This window comes from Saccostrea echinata, unplaced genomic scaffold (assembly GCF_033153115.1).
Source record: "Saccostrea echinata isolate AGI-Se365-2 ecotype Australia unplaced genomic scaffold, CSIRO_AGI_Sech_v1 ptg000005l, whole genome shotgun sequence".
In the NCBI taxonomy this organism is placed as follows: Eukaryota; Metazoa; Mollusca; class Bivalvia; order Ostreida; family Ostreidae; genus Saccostrea; species Saccostrea echinata.
The window spans coordinates 15,813,535-15,837,597 of NW_026889754.1; the positions used below are offsets into that span (position 1 = coordinate 15,813,535).

The 24,063-nt window shown below is 35.1% G+C and overlaps 1 protein-coding gene across 1 annotated transcript; it reads left to right on the forward strand.

Moving 5' to 3' along the window:
• The first annotated feature begins 6,914 nt into the window (after positions 1-6,914).
• Positions 6,915-15,558, forward strand: LOC133179831 (zinc finger protein 501-like). Its single transcript, XM_061314534.1, has 2 exons — positions 6,915-7,024; positions 13,749-15,558. Exon 2 carries the CDS (start codon positions 13,799-13,801, stop codon positions 15,248-15,250), a length of 1,452 nt encoding a protein of 483 aa, XP_061170518.1. The 5' UTR covers positions 6,915-7,024; positions 13,749-13,798; the 3' UTR covers positions 15,251-15,558.
• The last annotated feature ends 8,505 nt before the right edge of the window (positions 15,559-24,063 follow it).

Consider the following 24,063-nt stretch of genomic DNA (forward strand, 5'->3'; position numbering starts at 1 on the left):
AGTTGGTAATGCATTTTCACTAGTATATAATCAATACCGCCCCACCCTAACACCAGAACCCCTAACCCTGGGGCCACGAAATTCACAATTTTGGAAGAGGCCCTCTTGCTCATCATAACTATGTACTTAGTTACTTTATTTAATACCCAGGAGCAGAGAAGAAGATTTTCAAAGAATTAATGCATTTTCACTATATAATGATTCAGAAATTGAATACAGCCCTGTCCTAACACCAGAACCCTTGACCCTGGGGCCATGAAATTCACAAATTTGGAAGAGGCACTCTTGCTCATCATAAGTATGTACTTAGCTACTTTATTTAATACCCAGGAACAGAGAAGAAGATTTTCAAAGAAATAATGCACTTTCACTATATGATCTATATAGCCCCACCCTTGCACCAGAAGTTGAACCCCTGACCCTGGGGCCATGAATTTCAAAATTTTGGTAGAGGGCTCAATGCTTATTACATTCATGCCAACAGTTTGACTGCTTGATTTCCAGGAGTAAAGAAGAAGATTTTTAAAGATTGCATTAATTTTTGTGGTTTTAGCCCCATCCCTCAGGCCTCAGGGGGACAGGGACCATGAAATTCATAATTCATATTCCCCTTCACCTATAGATGCTATATGCCAAATTTGGTTGAAATTGGTCAAGCGGTTTCAGAGAAGAAGCTAAAAATGTTCAAATGTTAATGCAAGACGCATGCCGACGGACGAAAACGGATAGCAATAGGTCACCTGAGTGACTCAGGTGACCTGAAAAGTGATAAAATTTCAATAACTGTAAATCGTGAACTCTGAGATCTGTTTAGGTAACATATTACTAAACAGCACAGTTGAAATGCTCATTTTCTTTATATGTACCTGTGTAAGGAGTTCAGCTATTTTAAATGATTTTTCAAAAAAAAAAATATTAAAATACCATATTATCATATAAATTCTTTTTAATGAAGAAAAATATCAGAAAGGGAGATAAATCATATTTGAACTCACTTTAGTTTTAGGTCTGGTAATGCATTTACAGCACAACAGTTAAATAAATGACCTAGTAGGATTAAGAAAGGATAACTCTGGGTAAAGATTAACCTGAGTCGAATTCAAGTATACTTCTACCTAAACAAATGACAAACTATATTTATACTATAAAAGTGTATATAAATGTCTCATGATTTGTAAACTATTGTCTACTACAACAAGTAATATTTAATTTCCAAAAATAAATCTTCGTGATTATTTTATTTTTTCACTAGGGTCTAAAAATGAGAATGAAACCCAATGTAACACATCAATACAACAGAAAGCACACTTGACTGAATCAACTGCACTCTGCCAAAAATCATCAGACCAAGACCAAATTCGAACTTTTCTGGTAATATTCCTGCATATGCAATTTCAACCTTATACATACATCCCTACAAAAGTTAGAGAGCCGAAACTGAAAATCAACTGTTTAGAAATCCTGTAGTTTTTATAAGACCACTTAGGCTACCTTGATGCAAAATGGACTAGACCAGACCAAACTTTTACTAGTCTAAGTCAGTTGGACGTACCTTGGTTAATGTTCAGCCCTGATTTATTCCTTTTGTAAAAGTGAGACCGAGATCAAAATAATGTGAGATAGTCTAAACTTTATGGCCAGGGAGCCTGAAGTACATTAGCATGAAATAATAGAGTGAGACCAAGACCACAGGGAAGGTCCAGTTATTGAGTTAAACAAGGGCTCCTCAAAGCAGAGCATAACCCTCTGCAATAAAAAAAAAAAGCATACTGGTTCCGATATTTTACTTCCAATTCATACAAACTCGCCCATTAACTTACATACCCATAACTGGCATAAGAGCATTACTTTAATTCTTATTAAAATTAAAAATTTTTACTATTATTGAGAGGGGATAAAAAAAAATCTTGACACAGTTGAATTTCTTTGAAATTAATGCTGATTCAGAAATGAAAGAAATGCCAATCTATCACATATCTATGCTTCGTTCTTGTAACTTAATGTAAGAAAATTAAATTATATTTCATTTAAATACATTTATAATGTGTTTAATTTTAAATGTGTAATTGATAAATTCATTCAGTATACTACATGTAGTTATAAGTTTTGAAACTGGCATTTTTATCAATTATATACTTGTCTAATACTACTACTATATGGAAGGGGGTGGATGGGAGGTAGTTATATGTAAAAAAAAACATCTGGCTCATGTAGATACATCAGGGACCTAAATAAAGGTCCGGCACAATCTCTTGATTTAGCCATATACACATGTAGCTAGCTGCAGAATTAAATGTTATGATTTTATATTTTAGTCTTCGACCATGTAAACTTCCATTCTTCCGAGGTCAATTCAGAGAAATGAGCTCCAAATCGAAGAAATTGTATCCGTTTTCTGTTGATTAAACGTGTGTTGACAACTGACAAATGCATCAACATTTAGGAAAATCATCACTGTAGGGGACAGAACAATGACAACAAAATAAATTAATGCTTTAGAGTCCAAAAATTATTTTACATTTAACAATCCAGAAGACAAGCCCCTATGGGATGTACCGTTTTTAACTTTAACGTGAACAAACATACATTTAGTCCGAAATATCTGACGTTTTCCAGGCTTTTTTCATGATTTTGATATTTTACGTGCCAGGAAAACGTCAGAACCGGCGCCATTATGAAAACTGGAAAATGGAGGCGGCATTTTCGGGTTGATTTTGATTCGATACTTGCGAACCGAATTAAATGCTGAATTCACAACTTATATATAGAACAATGCCTTTAGTACTCATCAACATCGTTTTTATGGTTTGTTTATAAAATATACAGTCCGGTGAAAACATTTTATCAGACCCTCGAGTTTTGTTTTCAATTCGTGCATTTTAAAATCTTGCAAGACCTATATCGAAATGTAGACTGATATTTCCTTCTCATCGATATTGGTGAGTATTAGAACATTGTGCTATTGATAAGGCCAAAAAAAAAATAGTCTTGTTTCCTGCTACCCGACCTACCCTATTTTTTTGCACCTGACCCTAAAGTTTTTTTAAGTTTTGGAAGAAAAAAAATCGGGAATTTCTGGTATTTCATGGTTTTGTCGCCATAATCGGTTTCAGTGTTAACACAAAACAAGCATTTCATAAAATTCTTGTTTTAAAATATGGACTTTCATAAAATACCCTTGAGTTGTGCATAAAAAAAGACATGAAATTTAATTTTAAAAGACAATATTGACATGTGACATGTTTAATTTGATCTTGTATTAGTTCATATCCAAAAAATGCCATCAGAAAAAAATAAAATGAAAAAATAAAATAAAATAATTTTCCTACCTACCTACCCTATTTTTTTCAAGCTGGTAGCAGGAAACAAGACTATTATTTTTTTTGGCCTAAATTGTAAATTCGGCATTTAATTCAATATCGCAAGTATCGAAAATCAGCTCCGATTGAAGACTGCAAAATTTCCAGTTTTCGTAATGGCGCCGGTTCTGACGTTTTCCTGGCACATAAAATATCAAAATCGTTAAAAAAGCCAGGAAAACGTCAGATATTTCGGACTAACATACATTCGTTTGTGCTGGATGCAGGGACCTACAGTATATGCTGATATACTTAAATTTTATAATTTATTTATTATTAAATAAATTCTTGGATACATGTAACAGCTTCTTCTCTCTAAGCGTGTATAAAACACTTGCATATATAAATACTAAACACCAGTATACCTGAAACATGTTTCCTCGCACGTCAACTAATTTGAGTTTCCCTGAATTTGCATAACGAACCCGATAAGTTGTTTCAAGCAGAAAATTGTCTGTGTAAGAGCTTACTCGAATTACTGATAATACCAAAAAACAACCATGAAAGTATCGTATCAGTATTAAATCTTATATCAAGCATGTTAAAGGGAAAATATTAATAATGAATTATGCTACTGCTCACTAAAATCGAGATCGAGAAGCAAAAAAATATTTTTCTTTGTGAGGAGACTAATTTTTTTTCTTCCAATTTTGTAATATTTTTGAGATTACTTCAGTGTGCGTAGGGTCAGTACTCTTTCAACAATTTAAACAAAACTGTTAAGTTAAATGTCCTTGATGTGTTAAGATAATATGTAAGACGGTGCGACCGTTGGTGAGGGCGGAGCCATCAAGTGAACATTTCTACATTTTATTGTTTAATGATAAATCAGTGTTAAAATCAAGTTGCAAGTCATAACAAAAACCTCAGCCCTTTGAAAAAACTCTAATTAAGTTCTCTTACCTCAAATATTTTTTATTTCAAACAAAGAAATTTAAGAGTATTTGGTTTTATAAATCTGGAAAACTTTTACTAAGATATTTCATCATGAATTGCTTGGCCAGAGCACTCAAAATCAAATAGCATAACGGGGAAAGAGTGTGCACTGGACCAGTGTCGCCAGTCAAGGATTCAACCTACCCAGGCCCAAGAACTCTTAAACGTTAACTTTTTCATCTATATGTATCTGTCCAACAATTATACGTGAGCTTGCATGAGCATCATTTCTTTATCTTTCACGACTTGATTAAAAACCCCAATCCAGAAACATCAAGTCATTTAATTCCCATCTTTTACTTCCAATGCATGGTTATGACATCAAATACAAATAAGGACAATTGTCAGGGACTACATCGGAAGTTGAACTTGGGACCCAAACTACAGAAAGCTGATCTGACTCCTTGGTTATCAGGACACTTGGAAGCTGATCATCTGACCAACACTAGGACTGTGTATCGTGAGAGCTGAAAGTATCAGCATCGCAAAATTTCTGAGAATTATTTTCTTAATTTTAATGGAAAAATGTAGAGTGAATTTAACGTTTCTGCATTTTTTAAAAAAAACTAATCTGATTCGAATAGTCGTTAGTGCTTTCTAAAACTAACATAAAAGCAAGATATTTTTTTTCTTTTTAATATCTGGAAAAACGAATTTAACTCAATAAAAGTTTTTTTTTTCCAGATATTAAATTGTTTAAGCGAAAACTATTAGAATTTTAAAACCAAAATTTGTGAATAATAGGATACATTTCTGGGAAGTATCGAATAGAATATTTATCAATGTATCGAACCCCCCCCCCCCCTCCTCTGCATCAGTAATTGATGTTTTGTGACATCCCTATCCACAACATAATAAAATGGATCATATATGGAAGCTTTTAAAAAAAAGATATTTTAGCACTACTCAACAACTTTGAACTCTTTACATGGATTAGCATGGGTAATGTCAAATGAAGATTCGGTTTTTTTTTTGGGGGGGGGGGGGGTTAAGCCAAGAGAACATGAAACTTTATTCATATATGTCATGTATTTTGCCATCCCTCCTGTATTGTTTAACTTACTTTTTCTCATATGGTTATGTATTGTTTAACTTAATAGTTTTTCTCATGATTTTGGACTTATACACTATCATAGTCCACCATAGGTTCCAACTGGCTGAATACATTTTCAGTTCTATATTTTTAAAAGTACTTTTTAAAATAAAAATTAGAAATCATTTTATTTTATCCGTTGAAACGTATCCACATGTATAAATGGAACATGTGTTTGATGTGGTAGTTTGAGCTTCCGACATGTCCAAAGATTTTTCTTTTGATGGTGAGCTTCACAAAACTGAAATTTAACACTTAAAAATTAAATCTTTTGAGAAAAAATATTCACAACAAAAATGAAACACAGGCCTCCACCGGTAAATGTATAAAGGAACAAGCAAGCAATCAAAGACAAGAATGAATGAATGAATAAATAAATACATGTAATAAATAAATTAAAAAAAATAAAATTAAGAAAAAAAATTTTAAAATTAAAATGCATACCCCTTCCCCCCTTCCTGAGTTCATACCAGAATTCAGTAAAGCTTTTTCATGCTTTTTACCACTAAAACATTTTTTTTAATGTATTATTCATGGCCATAGGAATCGGGGGGGGGGGGCACGGGGGGCGTCCCCCCCCCCAATAATTTTCGTCGATATATAGATTACTATAGAAAACATAGCTACTATATGTTTGTGCCCCCTCAATAAAAACGTGTGCTGACCTTTTTTTTTTTTTTTTTTTTTGCTTGTCAAGGAATTTATGATTAATAGTGCCCCCTCAACTGAAAATGTATGGCTGTGCCCCCCCCCCCCCCAAATAATAAAAAAAAAAACTGAAATTGCTTCCTACGGGCCTGTTATTCAATAGAAAAATTATACTATGTCACAAAAAATCTTATATTTCTAGTATGTGTATTGAAAATAATCCTGAAGACATTCGTAATTAATAAATTTTATTAACAAATAAATTAGAGTTGTTTCTTTTCCCTAAAGTCTGGTGAAACGGCCACAGAAAGATCCGCCCCTCCATAGTGCGTAGTACGCATTCTAGACAGTGACGTCACTGGAATTCGTTAAACTGAGTTTTTTTTGTTTCACCAAAATATAGTAAGGTTTATTAAAAGATGAATAAATCTGTTTTTAAAAAGAGAGTACGCATATGAAATATCAATTATTACAGGTTGTTAAAAATGCAACAGTTTCCGCTGATTCATCAATGAATGACGTCACATGTCAGGTCTATGACGATCGAGAGCAAGTTAGTTGAAAACGAAAGTAACAAGGATGTGTACCATAAGGGTGTTTTTGATTATTAGAATTGATAAAACTTCATTAACGCAGGATTGGAATTAAAATTACGATTCTCCAGCATCTCGTTAATGCGGGAATTAGTCGCGAGATTCAAGATGGAAAAGACTATGGACGCCATATTGGCGACAAGGTTCTCAGTTCCATAGGTATTGTAATAAAATTATAGCTTACAATAGAATTCAGTATATTTTACATACATACGTGTTACCTATAGGGAGAGCTTCGCTCTCACGGGCCCTTCGGGCCCGTGAGAGGGCTCCGCCCTCTATTAATTCACGGGCATTGAGTCTGACTACAGATTTCAGTTATGAACGAAGCGTATAAGATGTCAGGATGTGTATGCAGAAACAGATGAGAGGATACAGCAAATGCCAAGCCCAAGGTATATATTATATAAATATTGGGAATACTTCTAGTATACCGGTCCCTATAAATATGGCGCTAAAATAGGTGCCGCCGAAGGCGGTGTACAATATAATACGATCGCGTGAGCGATCGACAAAATCGATAAAAAAGGCCACAAATCGAAAAATTGAGCCAAAAATCGTGTTCCTTGTGAAAAATTGGGTTTAAAAAACTGGTTTTTAAACACAGTTTTTTAAATGAGAATTAAAAGGTTTCGTAAAATAACGTACTTGTTTAGTAGATAAAACTCCATTTTGCGTTGTTTAGGAATGTGGCCACATGATCAGTTTTTGACGTAATCTCATAAATATTCATGACGTGCGTCACTTGTGTTTTGACGTAATGAAGACTGATGAAGAAGTATAGCTGATAGGACTCAAAGTGAAATGCTACTAAAATTGCGAGATTTTTTGTGAGAAATGCAGGGATTTAACAAGTGATAACTAATTACTAGTAATTGGTTGATTGAATTGTACATCACCATTGATTTGAAAGAAAAATATTCTGAATATGGACATTAGGAGGTTAGGATATCGAGCTTAAGTAAATGGTAAGTCGCTTTTACCAATTACTTGCCAAAACTTAGCGCACAATATCGGGCATGTTTCAACATTAGACCAAGGCTAATTCATCCAAGTTTCGCAAAACTTTCCTGTTCTTCCGGTTCTTTGTAAGCAAAAATTGCATATGATGAATAAGCCCAAAGTGATATAGATGCGAGCATGGGTGAATATAAAACAGTTACAATATCCGAGCTATATATACACTAACCCTAATCCGTAGATCGCATACAATGCCATATTTAATTAACGGTTTGTTTAAGTTTTGCATGTTTCATGCTTTACTCCTATAAGATGGTATATCGGCATGGTTCGACATTAGGCTGATTCATGCAAGTTTTTGGTCACAAAAGGCACTTGGCAGTGCCTTTTGTAAGCAAAAATTACATGAATTAGCCCAAAATCAGGAAGATTTAAGAGTGGATTTATAAAACAGTTCCAATCTTAAAACAATATACCCTAACCCTAATCACTCGATCGAATGCGTTTTGTTGAAGCGAGGGGAAAATGGCGGTTTGTTTACATTCTGCATAGCAACGGCAAGGGAAATAACTGCTCATGCGCAATCGCGTGATTCTGGGGACCGGCATACTAGAAACTTCCCTAAATATTGCATGTAGTTGAGTGTAACATTGAAAATTAAACCATTGTTAACCGAGGCTAGACGAGATTTACAATGCTTTTTGAGGGGTGAAAATTTTCAATGTCACACTCAACTATATATGCAATATTTATTTTATTATTACTGAATGTTTTATACAAATACATAGTTACTATTAGTATGTTGGGGGTGCGACCGTTGGGGCGAGCGCAGTTGTTCAAGATCCGCCTCTTCAAAACGCACGGGACATTTGGAACGTCTTGACTGTGACGTCACATGATGTCGTATATTAGCTGAATTTTTAATAATGGAAGTTTGAAAAGTGCGAAATTTTAACAAAGAACATTTAATCTACTACTGTATCTGTATGCAATATTCTTAAATCAAAGGTGAGTTTATGTGAACTTTTGTTGTTCAACATTCGCGCTCATCACCTCGTCATTTCCATTTCGGGATGATTTTTGACGACCTGATTTTCAGTCTGGCTCGCCCAAATGATGACTTGGGACAAGTTGGGAATATTCAATAATGTTTAATATTTTAAAATAAACTTCATAAGTCCTTGAAAACATTGTTTTCTGTAACCTGACCGACCCTTTCAAATTGCAGCTGCATGGATTTTTCTTTCTGCCAAATCTTTGCTCGATCAATCAGCTGATGCAATTTTTATCAAAATCTTAAATTAAGCATTATTTGAGATATAAAATATGTCAACCTAGTCAACAATCACCTTAAATATAAAGAGTAAGGATCATTATTGTAACATATAGCATTTCCCCCACAACTTTCTGATGTTCCTTTTTCTGCTGCTAGACAGCAGGGCTCGACATTAACACTTGTCCACTTGTCCGTTACCAGTGAAAAAAAAATATGGACAAGTGAATGTTGTTGGGCACTTGTCCGATTGAACAAGTGCATTTTTATGTAAAGAAGTCTCTAAATATTTAAAAGAACGACTGTTGAAAGTTTGCCGGTACTTTAAGACGGAAAAAGTACATACAAACCGAACTTTGATCCTGATATAGATCGCTATGTAATTGAGTACACTCGAAGTTCACTAATTGCATACTACTGCAAAGGCATGGAACTGACGAAGTTTGGATTCTGTTTTATGTTGACAGCATTTATGTTGTCAGGACAGAAAGTCTAGATAAAATTTTATTTTATGTGTTTGTTGTATTTGTAAATAACATCATGCAGATGTAATGGACTTTATTTTTAGTTTTTCAGTTAACAGTATTAGATCTTTATTGAAAATTTTTCGGACAAGTGAAGTTGAAGTTTGGACCAGTAAATGTCTTGGTCACTTGTCCGAATGGACAAGTAGGAAAAAAAGTTAATGTCGAGCCCTGGACAGCCATGTTGAGTGTCCTGGTGAGTGACTGTAAACATCACACCTGGTTAATTCATTCGGGCAACCTAACAACCTAACAGTACCAACTAACCAAGGTTGCCCAAATGGCGAGAACAATTTTGACGAGTGTCGAACCCTGAATAAGCGTTGCATTGTGCAGGGTTTGACACTTGTCAAAATTTGGACTCGCCATTTGGGCAACCTTTGTACTGATTTCAGGTTGCCCGAATGAATTTCAGGTCGCCCGAACAAATATCAAATGAAACAAAAATGTGCAATTGTTTAAAATTTGTTAAGATAACAGAAGTTATGCTTTTGTATTATAAAATGTAAACCAGATATTTTTGGAATGCCAAAACCTGTCTTCCAGTATTTTATCAAACAAAGATAACAGCCAACAGATATTTTATGAAGTTTATTTTAAAATATTAAACATTATTGAATATTCCCAACTTGTCCCAGGTCATCATTTGGGCGAGCCAGACTGAAAATCAGGTCGTCAAAAATCATTCCGGGATGGAAATGACGAAGTGACGAGCGCGAATGTTGAACCCTGATTGTGGGTCCAGAGGTTACTACGGAAAAAAATTTCTTTGGATGAATGTGCACAGTCCGAATTTTATCTTCCCCAAGGTGTTGTCATTAGAGCTCACTGCCCTCACTATAACAGTAAACCTTGTGCGCATAAATTCTGCGCAGTCACTATTTTTTGGAATATCACCCATCATCAAGCAATGTTGACTCTTGCTATGCTGGAGGGTGTGGCTTCATCATTCAGCGGGTGATAGTGTTTTTTAAATAATGTTTTTCCACGAATCAGATTCAACTAATTTACAAAGTATAATATTACAGAATATTGATTGTGGTCTCTTCGTCTGTTTAAAGCAAATTTCTAGCAGAATTCGCTTTGACACTGCATGTTATCCATTATGTAGGTCTACCTTAAAAAAAGCACTTCTTTGTGACACATCTGTAGTGTTTATCAATAGCTGCAAAAACTTATTCTCTGGGAAGGAATGTTTAGACAGAAACCTACCAGAAAATAGCATGGATCCCTGGCAACATTTTTTTTGTTACATGTTTATGGTACATTTTTAGTCCCCTACCGGTGAAACCGGAGGGGACTATAGGTTTCCTCTGAGTCTGTCCGTCCGTCTGTCCATCCGTCTGTCTGTCTGTCTGTCTGTCCGTCTGTCTGTCTGTCTGTCTGTCCCTCTGTCTGTCTGTCAGTCTGTCCCACTTGGTTTTCCGCACTTTTTACCTAAACGCTAGCAGATATTGAGCTGATTTTTGGTATGTGAGTGTATCTTGATGAGTTACAGATCAAGTTTGCATTTCGTTCCGCTTCATTGATTTTTGACGGAATTACGGCCTTTTCAATTTTTAGAGGTTTTCCGCAATTTTCTTCTAAACGCTTTCAGATATTGAGCTGATTTTTGGTATGTGACTTTACCTTGATTAGTTATAGATCAAGTTTGCATTTCGTCCCGTTTCATTGATTTTTGACGGAATTATGGCATTTTCAATTCTTAACGGGAACCAGATTACACTTGCCGGTAGGGGACTAGTATTGCTAATGCAATACTCTCAGAATGCTTGTTTATTTCTCACAATTAAATATTCATATGCATTCCTCTGCCTATAAGGCATGGTATCCTTAAATTATCCATTTATTTCACTCCTGCTAACTCTTACTACTTCATTTACCTATCAAAGGTTCCAGGAACCCTCTATGAAATTGAAATTTGGCATTCTGATGTCCATGTTGGGACTATGTTAAAATTATAAGACTGTTAGGATGCATCCCAAAATGTCACGTATAAAACTAACCAAGCTAATACTACTTGCTGCCTGGCAATGTACCTGTCCCATAAACATGTGTGGCAGTCAAGCAGTGGCAATGATTGTCACAGACTCTCAACAGGCCCATAGGAAGCAAATTCAGTGGGGGGGGGGGGGGGGGGGGGCAACCATACATTATCAGTTGACAGTTGAGGGCAAGCAAAAAAAAAAAGGAAGAAAAAAAGGTCATCAATCAACTACCAAAAATTCCTTGACAAGCAAAAAAAAAAAAAGGTCATCAGACAATTTTATTGAGGGGGCACAGGCATATAGTATCTATAGGGGCACAGGCATATAGTATCTATGACTATAGTAATCTATATATTGGCAAAATTATTGGGTGGGGCATCCCCCCCTCCACAGTTCCTACGGCCATGTTCAATAAGCAGGTTTCACTTATCTAAACTAGATGCAACGTTATCCCTATGAATGCCCCCGCAAGCAGCCCAAATTTCAAATGCAATACTTAATTTTGAATTTGTATTCGAAATCGACCTGGTAAAATACCTGCATATGGTATTTCAACCTTTTACATACATCCCTACAAAAGTTAGAGAGCAGAAACTGAAAATTTCTTAATTTTCTAAGTTCAAGAGGGATAACTCTGTAAAATACCTGCATATGGTATTTCAAAAATCATACCTACAAAAGGTAGAGAGTGGTAACTGAAAAGAACGAGTGCACTTAAGGGCCCCGGAAAAATGTGAAAAAATGAAGAATCAAATTAAGCATATTTTTTCATCTCAGATCATTAATTGATATCTAAACCGTAAGATTCAACAAATATTATCGCTGAAATTCATGAATATACAAAGAGCAAAGCCATAAAATGTGGTAGGGGTCAGCCAACATTCGTGATTTTCTATAGTAAATCGAGGACGGTCATTCATTTCAAAGCTTTTGTTTACTGTCAGCCTAACGTTGTACAAACTTGTGCAAATGACAAAAAGCGCATTATACATTTATAAAACTTGTGTGAAAGTAGGAAATTTGTACAAGATTAGGCTTGTACTTAAAATATTAAAAATGTATGAAAAGTTCAATGTTTTTCCTATAGCAAGCGAAAGCTACCTGTATGGCTTATGTTGAACCCACCCGTGGAATAAATTATTTAAAATACCGGTAGTCACGTGAGTTCTACCCAAGTAAACATTCCTCAATGGTGCTCACTATAAGAGATAGTCATGTACATTTTGTATCATTATATCGAAGTCGTGCCGCATAGAGAAGTTTGTATGTATGTGGTTTTAGGAACACGGGAGGGTTAGGAGAGTTTAGTGTCGTTAAAATGTCATCATACATAAAAGCGTCAAACATTTTTAACATTCATGCAGGACAATGCTACCGGTATTGAGAGCCACATTTTAATATCTAAAGGAACTAATGTTAATACTTATTGTATTATTTCAAATGCAAGTGTGCAAATTTCTTAGTTTGATCACTATGGCTACCATCTTCGCTAGCCAAGGGTTTCCGATCCGAAATCTACTCTACAACAGGGTTGTAGAGTAGATTTCGGATCGGAAACCCTTGGCTAGCGAAGATATATGGCTACAGGCATCTATACAACTTCATTTGATTTTTCTTCTCAGGTAGAATAGTGCAAGAAGTATCATTCGACAGACGCGCCTGTCAATGATCCACCATCAGATTGTTCAAGTGTCCGATTTAGATGTCTCCTCCCCTTGATTTAAATAAACGAAACTCGAATAGGTTCGGTACGACTTTTCCGGATTTAAGGTATCTATAGGCATTTAAAAATCTTCATTTGTTTCAAATCCGTGCTGATATAGGTGATGTTTTAACGTGATTTTAATTAGAAATATCCACTTGTGTTTAACTATTACCAAAAGAGAACAATTTGGTAATATATTCAAAAGTAATACGGCACTGAAAAGGGCCCATTAACCATTGCTTAAGTGCACTTGTCCTTTCTTATTTTTTCCTAAGTTCAAGAGGGATAACTCTTTCAAAATATATACTGTATTTATATCACTTATTTTTGTGGGGTTAAATTTTCGTGTATTGAGGAAAAGATATTGGTTCATAGGGATTTGATTTGTGGTTAAAGGTGTTTTGATCAATATCTGAAATTGTTGTTCATATGAAATTTTACATTTTGTGGTGGACATGAATTCTTGGACTTCTTCATACCATGAAAGCATAAAATTTTCAGTATTAACCCCCCCCCCCCCCCCCCCATGAAAACAAGTGATTTCACGATAAACTAGAACTGACAAATGTGCTTTTAAAGTTTGAACTGAATATTATAATATTATTGCGAACTGTGTGTATAATTCCCAATTCTTTTAAATACCAAAATTGTTTAATTATATTTTTGCAGGTGCTACTGAAAACTGTTAAGATAATCTATAAAACATCAAAATTCAAAGGATGATGGCACATATATCTGATGAGGATGCTTATGATTCTGCAGAGGAGATCAAAGAAAGCAACACTGAACATGAAGAAGAGGTAGACAAATCAATGACAGACTCAAAGGGGAAAATCAGCAATTGTCTTGCACATGTTGATGATGATGATGAAAATGATGATGATGAACAGGATATGTCAAGTGAAGAGGGAGAAGAGATAGATAAATTGTCGACAGACTCAAAGGAGAAAATCAATAATTGTGTGACAAATGATGATGATGATGAAGCTGATGAAAATGAACATGACATGTCAAGTGAAAATGATGCAGAGGAAGATGAAAAAGTAGATGGACAATCCAAGAACCACTTTGAAGAGGAAGGGAAGAGTTTCAATAGTGGTGCAGATGTGAAAGAAACACAAGGTAAAAATAATGGTGATGATAGTGAAGGTGAAAAACAAAATAGAGAATTGACAGAATCTGAAGATGGAGCCAATAGTTTGATGAATTGTGTATCTAAGGTCAACCAGACCACAGCTGAAGATGATGTTCAGAAACATGAAGAATTGTCTGCCCAATCACAGGGGCTGTTAGAAGACAATACCTACATTTGTAAAATCTGTACCAAGATCTTCTCTCGCAAAAGCAGTTTCCAGTGTCATATGAGAAAACACAGAAATAAAGACCGATATAAATGTGAAATTTGTGGAAAGTGTTTTGATCGCCGGGCAAATCTGGAGGGTCACATCCGTATACATACAGGTGAGAGACCTTTTATGTGTAGTGTATGTGGAGAGGCATTTAACCAGACGTCCACGTTACAGGGTCACATGAGAGCACATACCGGGGATAAACCTTACATATGCACTGAGTGCGGCAAAGGTTTCAGCCACTCTAGTGATCTGACGAGACACATTAGAATTCATACTGGTGATAAACCGTTCGTCTGTGACCATTGTGGACGATCGTTTGCTCAGTCATCTTCTCTTAACAGACATGTGCAGACACACTTGGGCGGACAGATAAAACCGTACCAATGTGACCAGTGTGAGCAGGCCTACACTTACGCCCACCAGCTGCAGATCCACAAACGAACCCACACCAACTACAAACCTCATCACTGCCATATCTGCGGAAAAGCCTTCAACCAGGTAAAATACGTCACTAAACATATTCGCACACACTCAGACGTGAAGCCTTTTGTTTGCTGTATTTGTGGCAAGGCTTTCAGTGACTCGGGCTTTCTACAGAGACATATGAAGATACACTCGGGCGAACGTCCACACAGATGCGAGGTTTGCGAGAAGACGTTCGTTCTCAAGGACAGCTTGAAGAAACATTTCCGCCGCCACACAGGAGAAAGACCTTATAAATGTAGCGTGTGTGAGAAGGCTTTTGCTGACTCCTCGGCTTGCAGGAGACACGTCAGAAAGCACGAACAACTCTTATCTACAGCAGTCTGTGTGGAATAATACAACATTGTTTGGGCATTGATCTGTTGATTAACGGGATACTGTATCGTTATCAATCTGTATTAATTAATAGTAAGTTAAATCAGTCTGTGTCAGGTAATTATTCCTTATGTCTGCATGATCTGCATCAATTAATAACCCATCGTTTCTCCATTTAAGACTTAAGTTAACTTAAGATTAATGTTTAATACAAAATGGTTTGTTGTCCTTATTTATAATTATGAGTCGATATATTTATAAATATGTATTCATGTTTATTGTAAGCTAGCTTTTAAAATACAAAGTTACATGTATATGTCAGCACTATTTCCAAGAAAAAAAAACATTTTGTGTTTTAAGTGGTTGTTATTAAAAAATATTACTTAGTTATAGTTTTTTGTAATTAGTGACAGATACAGAATGGTATTCAATACTTGGCTAAATAGAAATTACAGTGACCTTCCTTATATCGGAGATTCTTAATACAGTGATTTTGCATAAGGATTACATGTATAGTAAAAAGTCTTCTATGGGATTCAGAAAAGTTACCTAATATAAACTGACATTCCTTATAAACAAGATATGTTTAGGTGAGTTTTACTGTACAGTGATTTGCCTTGACTTGGGAAGAGGTTAAGGTTTCAAATGTTTTATAGAACTGTTACAAAGCTGTAAAGCTCACAAATAAATATCATGGGTAATCAGTCAGGGGTGAGACTGAAATCCGTCATTTCTGAAAAATGATAGATAATCATCATATTTACTAACTACGTATTTTCGTCATTTTTGTCAATATGACTTACTATCGTCATATTTTCTTTTTCAACTTAATTCTTCTATCCTGGTTACATGAAAGCGAAATTTGAATTCACCGCTGAAAGAAGAGTGTTTACGCAAGATTCATTTCATCCGGGTCACTAATTACTGCCGACCACGTGCGTTAGAACATCAACATGGAAGGTGAAAGTTATTATTTAGCGGTAAAATGTCGAATTTTGGTAGAACTTATTCGCCATTTTCACACGGCTTTTAGCCCTATAAAAACATATAGTACACCGTCTGGAAGAATACGTACTTGTAGAGAAAAGTCTCGACGAAAAGTTAAAGCCATAAAAAAGTAGTGCGCCCCGTAAAACAAGCGAGATATTTCAGTGCGCCCAGACCCTCCATTCTGAAAAAAGACGGAATATCGCCATTTTCGTCTTCATTCCTATTTAATGCAAATAAATTGACAAATAACTCTTCCACTCTTATTTTTGCTTGGGAAATTTGTACTGTCAACATAACCAGTATTGTAGTCAACTGTATTAGACAAATGAAGTTTGTTTACGATGTTTTTTGTCCTTTTTTCGGTTGGTGGATCTAACATTTTTCAAAGAGAGGTAACCCGGTATTCTAGAAACACTCTAAATTTTTATGACTGTTTTTCGTCATTTTCTTAAAAATGACGAGTTTAAGTCATAATAAAAATTTTATTTTATGACTGAAAATCGTCATTTTAAAAATGACTGATTTCAGTCTCACCCCTGACTGGTAATGGTATGTAAAAGACATATTCCTTATGATTAATCAAAAAGGAATAACTCATCTTCTCAAATTAATTGAAACATCATTTTACATGTAGCAGTGTAGACTGAACTTTCTTCAAAGCTTGTTTTGACAAGCAAAAAAAAGTCATCAGACATTATTATTAGCATATAGTACATGTAGCTATGTTTTCTACATGTTCTATATGTTCTATATATCAGCAAAATTATTGGGGGGGGGGGAAGGGGGGCACAGCCCCCCCCCCTTACGACCATGGTAGCAATGTGTTGTCAAAATGATTATGCAACAGTTTTTTAGCTTACCTGAGCTGAAAGTGAGCTTTTCTGATCACATTTTGTCTGGCGCCCATCTGTAAACTTCACATTGTTGACTTCTTCTCAAAAACCACTGGGCCAATTTCAACCAAACTTTCCACAACATATCCTTGGATGAAGGGGATTCAAGTTTATTCAAAGGAATGGCCACACCCTCTTTCAAGGGAAGACAATTAGGAATTAGTGAAAATTTGATGTAATCATTTAAAAGTCTTCTCCTCAAGAACCATTGGGCCAGAAAAGTTAAAAATCTTCTTGTCAAGAACAACTATGCCATGACAAGTCATATTGAAAAGAAAGCATCCTCAGGTAGTGTAGATGTTCAAATCATGACCCCAAGGGATAGGGTGGAACAAAATGGGGGATCAAGATTTACATAGGAATATATAGGGGAAAAAATCTTAAAAAATCTTTTTCTCAAGAATATCAAAGCCATTTCTAGTCATATTAATGTGGAAGCATCCTCGGGTAGTGTAAGATTTAAATTTGTCCAAATCATAACCCCAGGGCTAGGTGGGGCAAAATGGGGGATCAATGTTTTTACATAGGAACATATATGAAAAAAATCTTTAATTTTTTTTCAAGTATAACAAAGCCATTACTAGTCATATTGATACAGAAGCATCCTAGAGAGTGTAAGATTCAAGTTCAAGTATGTTCAAATCATGCCCCCCCCCCCTTTTGGGTAGAGTGGGACATGCTTTTAAACATCTTCCTCTAAAGAACAGCAAAGCCATGAATATGGAAGAAGTTTAGATTTAAGTTTGATTAAAATATGACATCTGGGAGTAGGATAGGGCTAGAATATGCATATATATACATAGGAAAAAAAATCTGCAATGAAGAATGACAATGCCGTATTGACACAGGTGAGCGTTTTAGCCGATGGGCCTCTTGTTTTCATTCCCTAACTGTTCATGAATTTCTGTTATATACAATATTTTTCTCACACATTGACAAACAAAATTGTATAGCCATAAGGACAAATTCAAGGAGAGGGTACATGTACCAATAGGTTTTGCCTATTTTCCGATCTGTATCTTTCTACAGATGTCGTTATAGAATATCTGATCCACAAATAACACTGTCTACATAAGTCCGGTCCATTGTCGGAAACCGGATTTCATCCCAGATAGCATGCATACGTTGGGACAACGTTGGTCCAACGTAACACACTTTGTTGGCCCAACATTGGCAAACAACGTTGGCGCAATGTCTAAGTGCACTGTGGCCCTTTGTTGGCCCAACATGTTGGCGCAATGTTGGCCCAACACTGTAATGTAATCATGTAATTGTAGGGCCAACATTGGGCCAACGATGTATGTCGCATTGTAACAGAAAGGCCAACGTTGGGTCAACGTTGTAAAGGTACATGTAAAGGCCTATATTTAGTAATCGTATCGCCAACATCGGACCAACGTTGGACACGCATTCAACTTGCATGGCAAATGATTAGCCTTCAATCATAGAAGTACAACACAATTCCTGTATTTGTTTTAATTTCCATCATTTCAATACAATGAATTTAATAATTTTGGAAAATCATCTTGTTCCTCTTACTAATGTTTTAGAGTATTCATGTCACTTTCATTAAGGAATCTTAATTATTGAATGCAATCAGCGGGGGGAAGGGATAGTTCAAATGTTTTTCTTAAGTATATTCCACATCATTATTAATAATAATCACTTCTAAATTTCTCTAGTATAGGAATCCACTATTTCAAACTTGTAGAATGTAGGAATGTAAATTAATTGTGCATTTTCTCCTGTCCATATCGTATTTGAATTGTCCACTCCTTTTTCCTGTCCATGCGTTTATTGTTGTTTTTTTTTTTGTGCTGAATCTATGTCTTTCAGGAAAATATTTTTGCATCAAAGGCCATCTGACACAGAGGATTTTTTCTTCACCAGTTGCTATCAATGTTAAAAATACAATATCATTAAATAATTTATTTTTCTTACAAATAGATAACTAGTAAATATACATGAACATTTTGAAACAAGTGTATATTTTTAATAACTTCTTTAATAATTGTTACATTATGCGTAAGTTAAGTTTTAACAAAGCATAAAATTCTATCAATCACGCATAACAATTTTACTTACAATTCAAGGGCTAAAATAATCCATTTTTTCTTTTTTGAGTAGCAAAGTTTGCTTTGTTCCAGTGCGGGCGTGATAAGAAAGTGACCACTCTGGGTTTGCATGATCTGATTAAGATGCTCGTCTCCTAGGAAACCGGCCAGTCACCTGCTGAGCAAGTGAATTTCACCACTGACCTAATTATTTGGAGTTCTTAAACACAACACTTTAGTTCCAAGATACTAAATATAAAATCTACAACTCTATTTATTGTGTGGAATCAAACTTCTACTTGCAGTTTTCGTACATTACTATAATCTTTAATAATGATTTGATTGCTATTTTTCATAATTGGGTTCTGGTAGAATTTTTTCAATTCAATTTAAACCAAAATTCAGTGAGTAATTAAAAAAAATCTTCTCTTTTAACAGCCAGTTTTTTTTTTTAATGAAACCGAAATGCACCTCGGTTTGGCCAGCATATTATGTCACACAGTGATCATGTTCATGCTAACATTGGGCCAACGCTGGACCAACATACTGTTACCAGCTTAAATAACCATGCATCTTTTAATGGCTTAGCAAACATTGGGCCGACAATGACCCAACGTAATACTCCCAATTTACATTTTTTATATATACACATCGTCCTATAGTTCGCAGTGCGATGATGGGACAACGTTGGACCAATGTAGAGAAAACACATGCTAACACTGGCCAAACATACTGTTACCAGATTAAATAATCAAGTTTGTTAATGTTGTATTACAAATGTTGGGCCAACGCTGGGCCAACTTTAGAATCCAACTTCCGTAGAAAATATAGCAAAAAGGAGTCGCTTAATGTTGGACCATCGTTGGGCAAACGTAAGAATCCCGACATGGTTGACTACTGAAGAAAAGATTGACATGGTAACATTGGTCCAACGTTGGTCCAACGTTCTTTAGCCAACGCCAACCATTCGCCAACTGTACAACCATTTACCAACGTTGGCCCAACATAGTCATGCTATCTGGGATACAGGCTTTTCTTTGAATTTTTGGCCGTGATCGATAATTCTCCTACACTCTTCTGATGACCATTCTAACACTCGGTCGTTCAAAAATAATCTCTTTAGAAGCAAGACTTCAGTCATGTTGAGTAACTGTATGAACACATGAGGAGCACATTTCAAGAAATAATGTCGTAAACAGGAAGTCCAGTTTATTGATATCCACAGTATTCAAACTACAAAGAATATTCTGTATTTGGAGTGTTATACCTACCTTCATCGATATATCCCTCTCTTTGCATGCCACTGTGCACATTATTTGTTTAAACTCAGGCCCATAGGAAGCAATTTCAGTTGGGGGTGGGGGGAGGACACATGCAACCATATAGATAAGATAAGATAAGATATGTTTTATTACTAATTCAGTGCCCAAATGAGCATAAAGAGAACAAACTTACAAGAGAAAGGCCTAAAATATAGTTGAAAGAAAAAGAGAGAAAGAAAAAAAAATCATTTAGACATACCGGTACATGCACCTATATAAACATATACATAAAATAGACATATGACTCTTCAATGTATGTATATGTATGTATATATATATATATATATATATATATATATATATATATATATATATATATATATATATATATATATACACACATATATATATATATACATATACACACACACATACATATACATACATACACATATATATACTGTGGAAGGGGGCATCAACATTAAAATGACAATTAATGCACATGCATTTTCAAACTTAATGTTTATAAGATAGAATATGAAAAAATGCAAAATACATTAGTAGTAAAGACTGAAGTACACATGAATTGAAAAATTATGTACTTTCTAACAATTTTCTAACAATTATTTTCAGTTGGAGGCACTATCAACTACCAAAAATTCCTTGACAAGCAACCAAGAGAAAAAGGTCATCAGACGTTTTTATTGAGGGGGCACAAGCATATAGTAGCTATGTTTTCTATAGTATTCTATATATCGGCAAAATTAGGCAAAATTATTGGGCCGTGCCCCCCCCCCCCCCCCCAACTTGTTCCTACGAATTATAGTTCGAACGGTACCTAGTGAAAATGGCACCTGGTGAAAACAGCACCTGGAATATGCAAAACGGCACTTGGTGAAAACGGCACTTAGTGAAAACGGCACTTAGAGAAAAAAGTATCTATAAACTGAAATATGTGTGTGTGTAAATATATGATATTGTTTTTGTTTTTTGTTTTTTTTTTTTTAGGGGGGGAGGGTTGCATATCCATTTTTTTTCTAAGAATACAATTCATGTAAATACTGTATAAGAAATCTATGTGATATAAAAGATAAGAGTCTATATGATCCTGTGTTTACAATAACATTCCCCCAAAGATTCATACATAAATACCAATTCTGAAAGTCTTTTGTTCTTGACTTTTCTTGAGATATCCATATCCTCATCTTCTAGTCCCATTTTTTTTTTGTAAGAAATAACAGCTTTGTTTTTAAATATTACTTTATTTTCAAAAACAAGATCATAAGCAATAACAGCATCAGCATCATTATTTTTTTGCAGGACAGTCATAAATAGACCTATTTTTAAATCTTTATCTCCCAGTACATAAAATGATAGCAGATATTATTTTAAATAATAAAATTAAGCTTTATTTTGTATGACATATATCATAGTTAATAGTACATGTAACTTATCTTAAGAAAAATCATACAATCAATATACATCAGAGTTTACAAAACAAAACTAATAATTAGTACATGTATTGCAAACATATATATTTATGTATACATCATACAACATCATACAACAACAATCATATCACGCACAACACGTATCACATCATCACAGCACAGTCTTGGAAATGGAACTTCAAGAGTCCAAATACAGACACATCCATATTACTGGGCAGGGGGTCCATACACCATAGCACATTCCTGGAGCAGATGACTGGCAGATAAGCTCCTCTCGCAATAACGCTCCCATAGTCTGAACAATTTCCCTTGAATTTGCCTACTCCTTTTCCGCTGAAATCGCTGAAGTTTTCCCTCTGCCACCAATCTGAGCTGCATAGGGATTTCCATAGTCTCTGCATACAACTCCTGGATGAGATGATAGAATGGCACTGGTCCTCTTGTGGCTACACTGGTGTTGAAACGGTTATGCCACCCCTCCACATCGTTGTTCGTTCTTATGGACGTCATAAACACACTCCAGTGGTCTATGGGAAAGATGGTACTCCTTATCCAGGTGTGGTATACGTAGTCCATGATTGGCTGGATTGCCTCTGGTGCCCTGGCATCAAGTCTGTTGAAGGTTTCCTCGATGTGCTCAGGGGGAAGGAAGGGTAAGGACATCACTTCATAAATCGTTTATTTGCTGTTTTATGGTTGTCATTTCTTAATAATTTGGGTTTTTATTTACAACAATTCATAACTAAAATGACTTTATATACATGTGTATTTTTAAAGGAAAATATTTATAAATATAAATATATAAGTACTCTACTTGCATCATAATTGGTGGCTGGGCATGAAACTGTTTTGGTTCGTTTTGAACACCTCCAAAGGACATGCTCATCCTTCTCATTCTGCAATAAGAGAAATAGTAAATAAACCACATTAGTCACATATTCATTCACAATTTTCTTAACAAAAAACAAAATTTTAGACCTTTTAATTGAAAATGCATTAAATTAGTTGAGTATATGCTTAAATTACCTTTACTGTGTATGAAAACCCCTCTGAGTCCACAAGTTTTCGCTTCCCCTTGTTGCTGCCATTCTCCACCAAGTGGTACTCTGGGGGGTGATCCTCATTGATGGACACATGCAAGGACTCTTCCTCAATGGAATCCTCGAGTAAAGGCTCTGGGACATTAAATGACCTATCAACTTTGATGGACTGGTCCTAAGAAAGGTAAAAAAATAATATTAGTTTGGATTGAAAGGACAGTTGCATGTAAACTTTGAGATTATTTAAGTCTGTTCCAAAACTGTTTTGAATGATTTTTCAATTATTTGGATTTGTTGATTTTTTTCATAAGATAAAATGTTAGAGATGTTAGCTATATTTGTTAAAACAATTTATTATGTTTAAAATTAATAATAAAGAACTGCGAACGATAGTATTGTTCTCCCGCCTACCTTCAAGTCAATTTTCAAAAGTTAATATATTTGAATGATTTTTCATATTTATATAGATATTTATATGAATTTCCATTAAACATGACTTATTTGGGAAAACGAAGAGAGATAACTCTATAATTTTGGTAAAACTTGTGTTTTTCACTATAGAAATCAATGGAAAACGGAAAATATTTTTAAAACATCTCCCCCCCCCCCCCCCCGTAAAACAAAAATTCCTTTTTACAGGTAATATGGATTGTTATTTCACAAATTCATACCAAAGCTTTTTGTGTTTCACAGGGGGGAACATATGTTTACAGACAAAAAACGACAAAAATGCTCATTTTTTCACCAATTTCGAAGGCGTTTACAACTTAAACGTTGTATTTTATCAATTACATATGTTTAATTTTATATGCGTAAATCATAAAGAAGGATTTAAAGAACATTTATCCATATCCAAGAACATTTTAAAATATGCTGATGCTTTCAAGCCTGATTTCAATGGAAAACAACGTCCACCCCCCCTTATAAAAAGAGCTGGAATTAAGAGTAATTTACTATTTAACAGTGGTATTAAAATTATCAATCAATTACCATTGAACTCTTCTTTGCATTCAACAAATATTTTTTGGACAAATTACCATTAGTATTGAATTAAATGGGTGTAAAATGTAGGCGGGAATCGGGAGTTAGCGTGCGTAGTTCTTACCAATCTAGGCTGATGGTCAGGATCTGCAAAAGAGGATCC

Coding starts and splice junctions, on each gene's coding strand:
- LOC133179831 (XM_061314534.1), top strand. CDS start 13,799: ATGATGGCACATATATCTGATGAGGATGCTTATGATTCTGCAGAGGAG.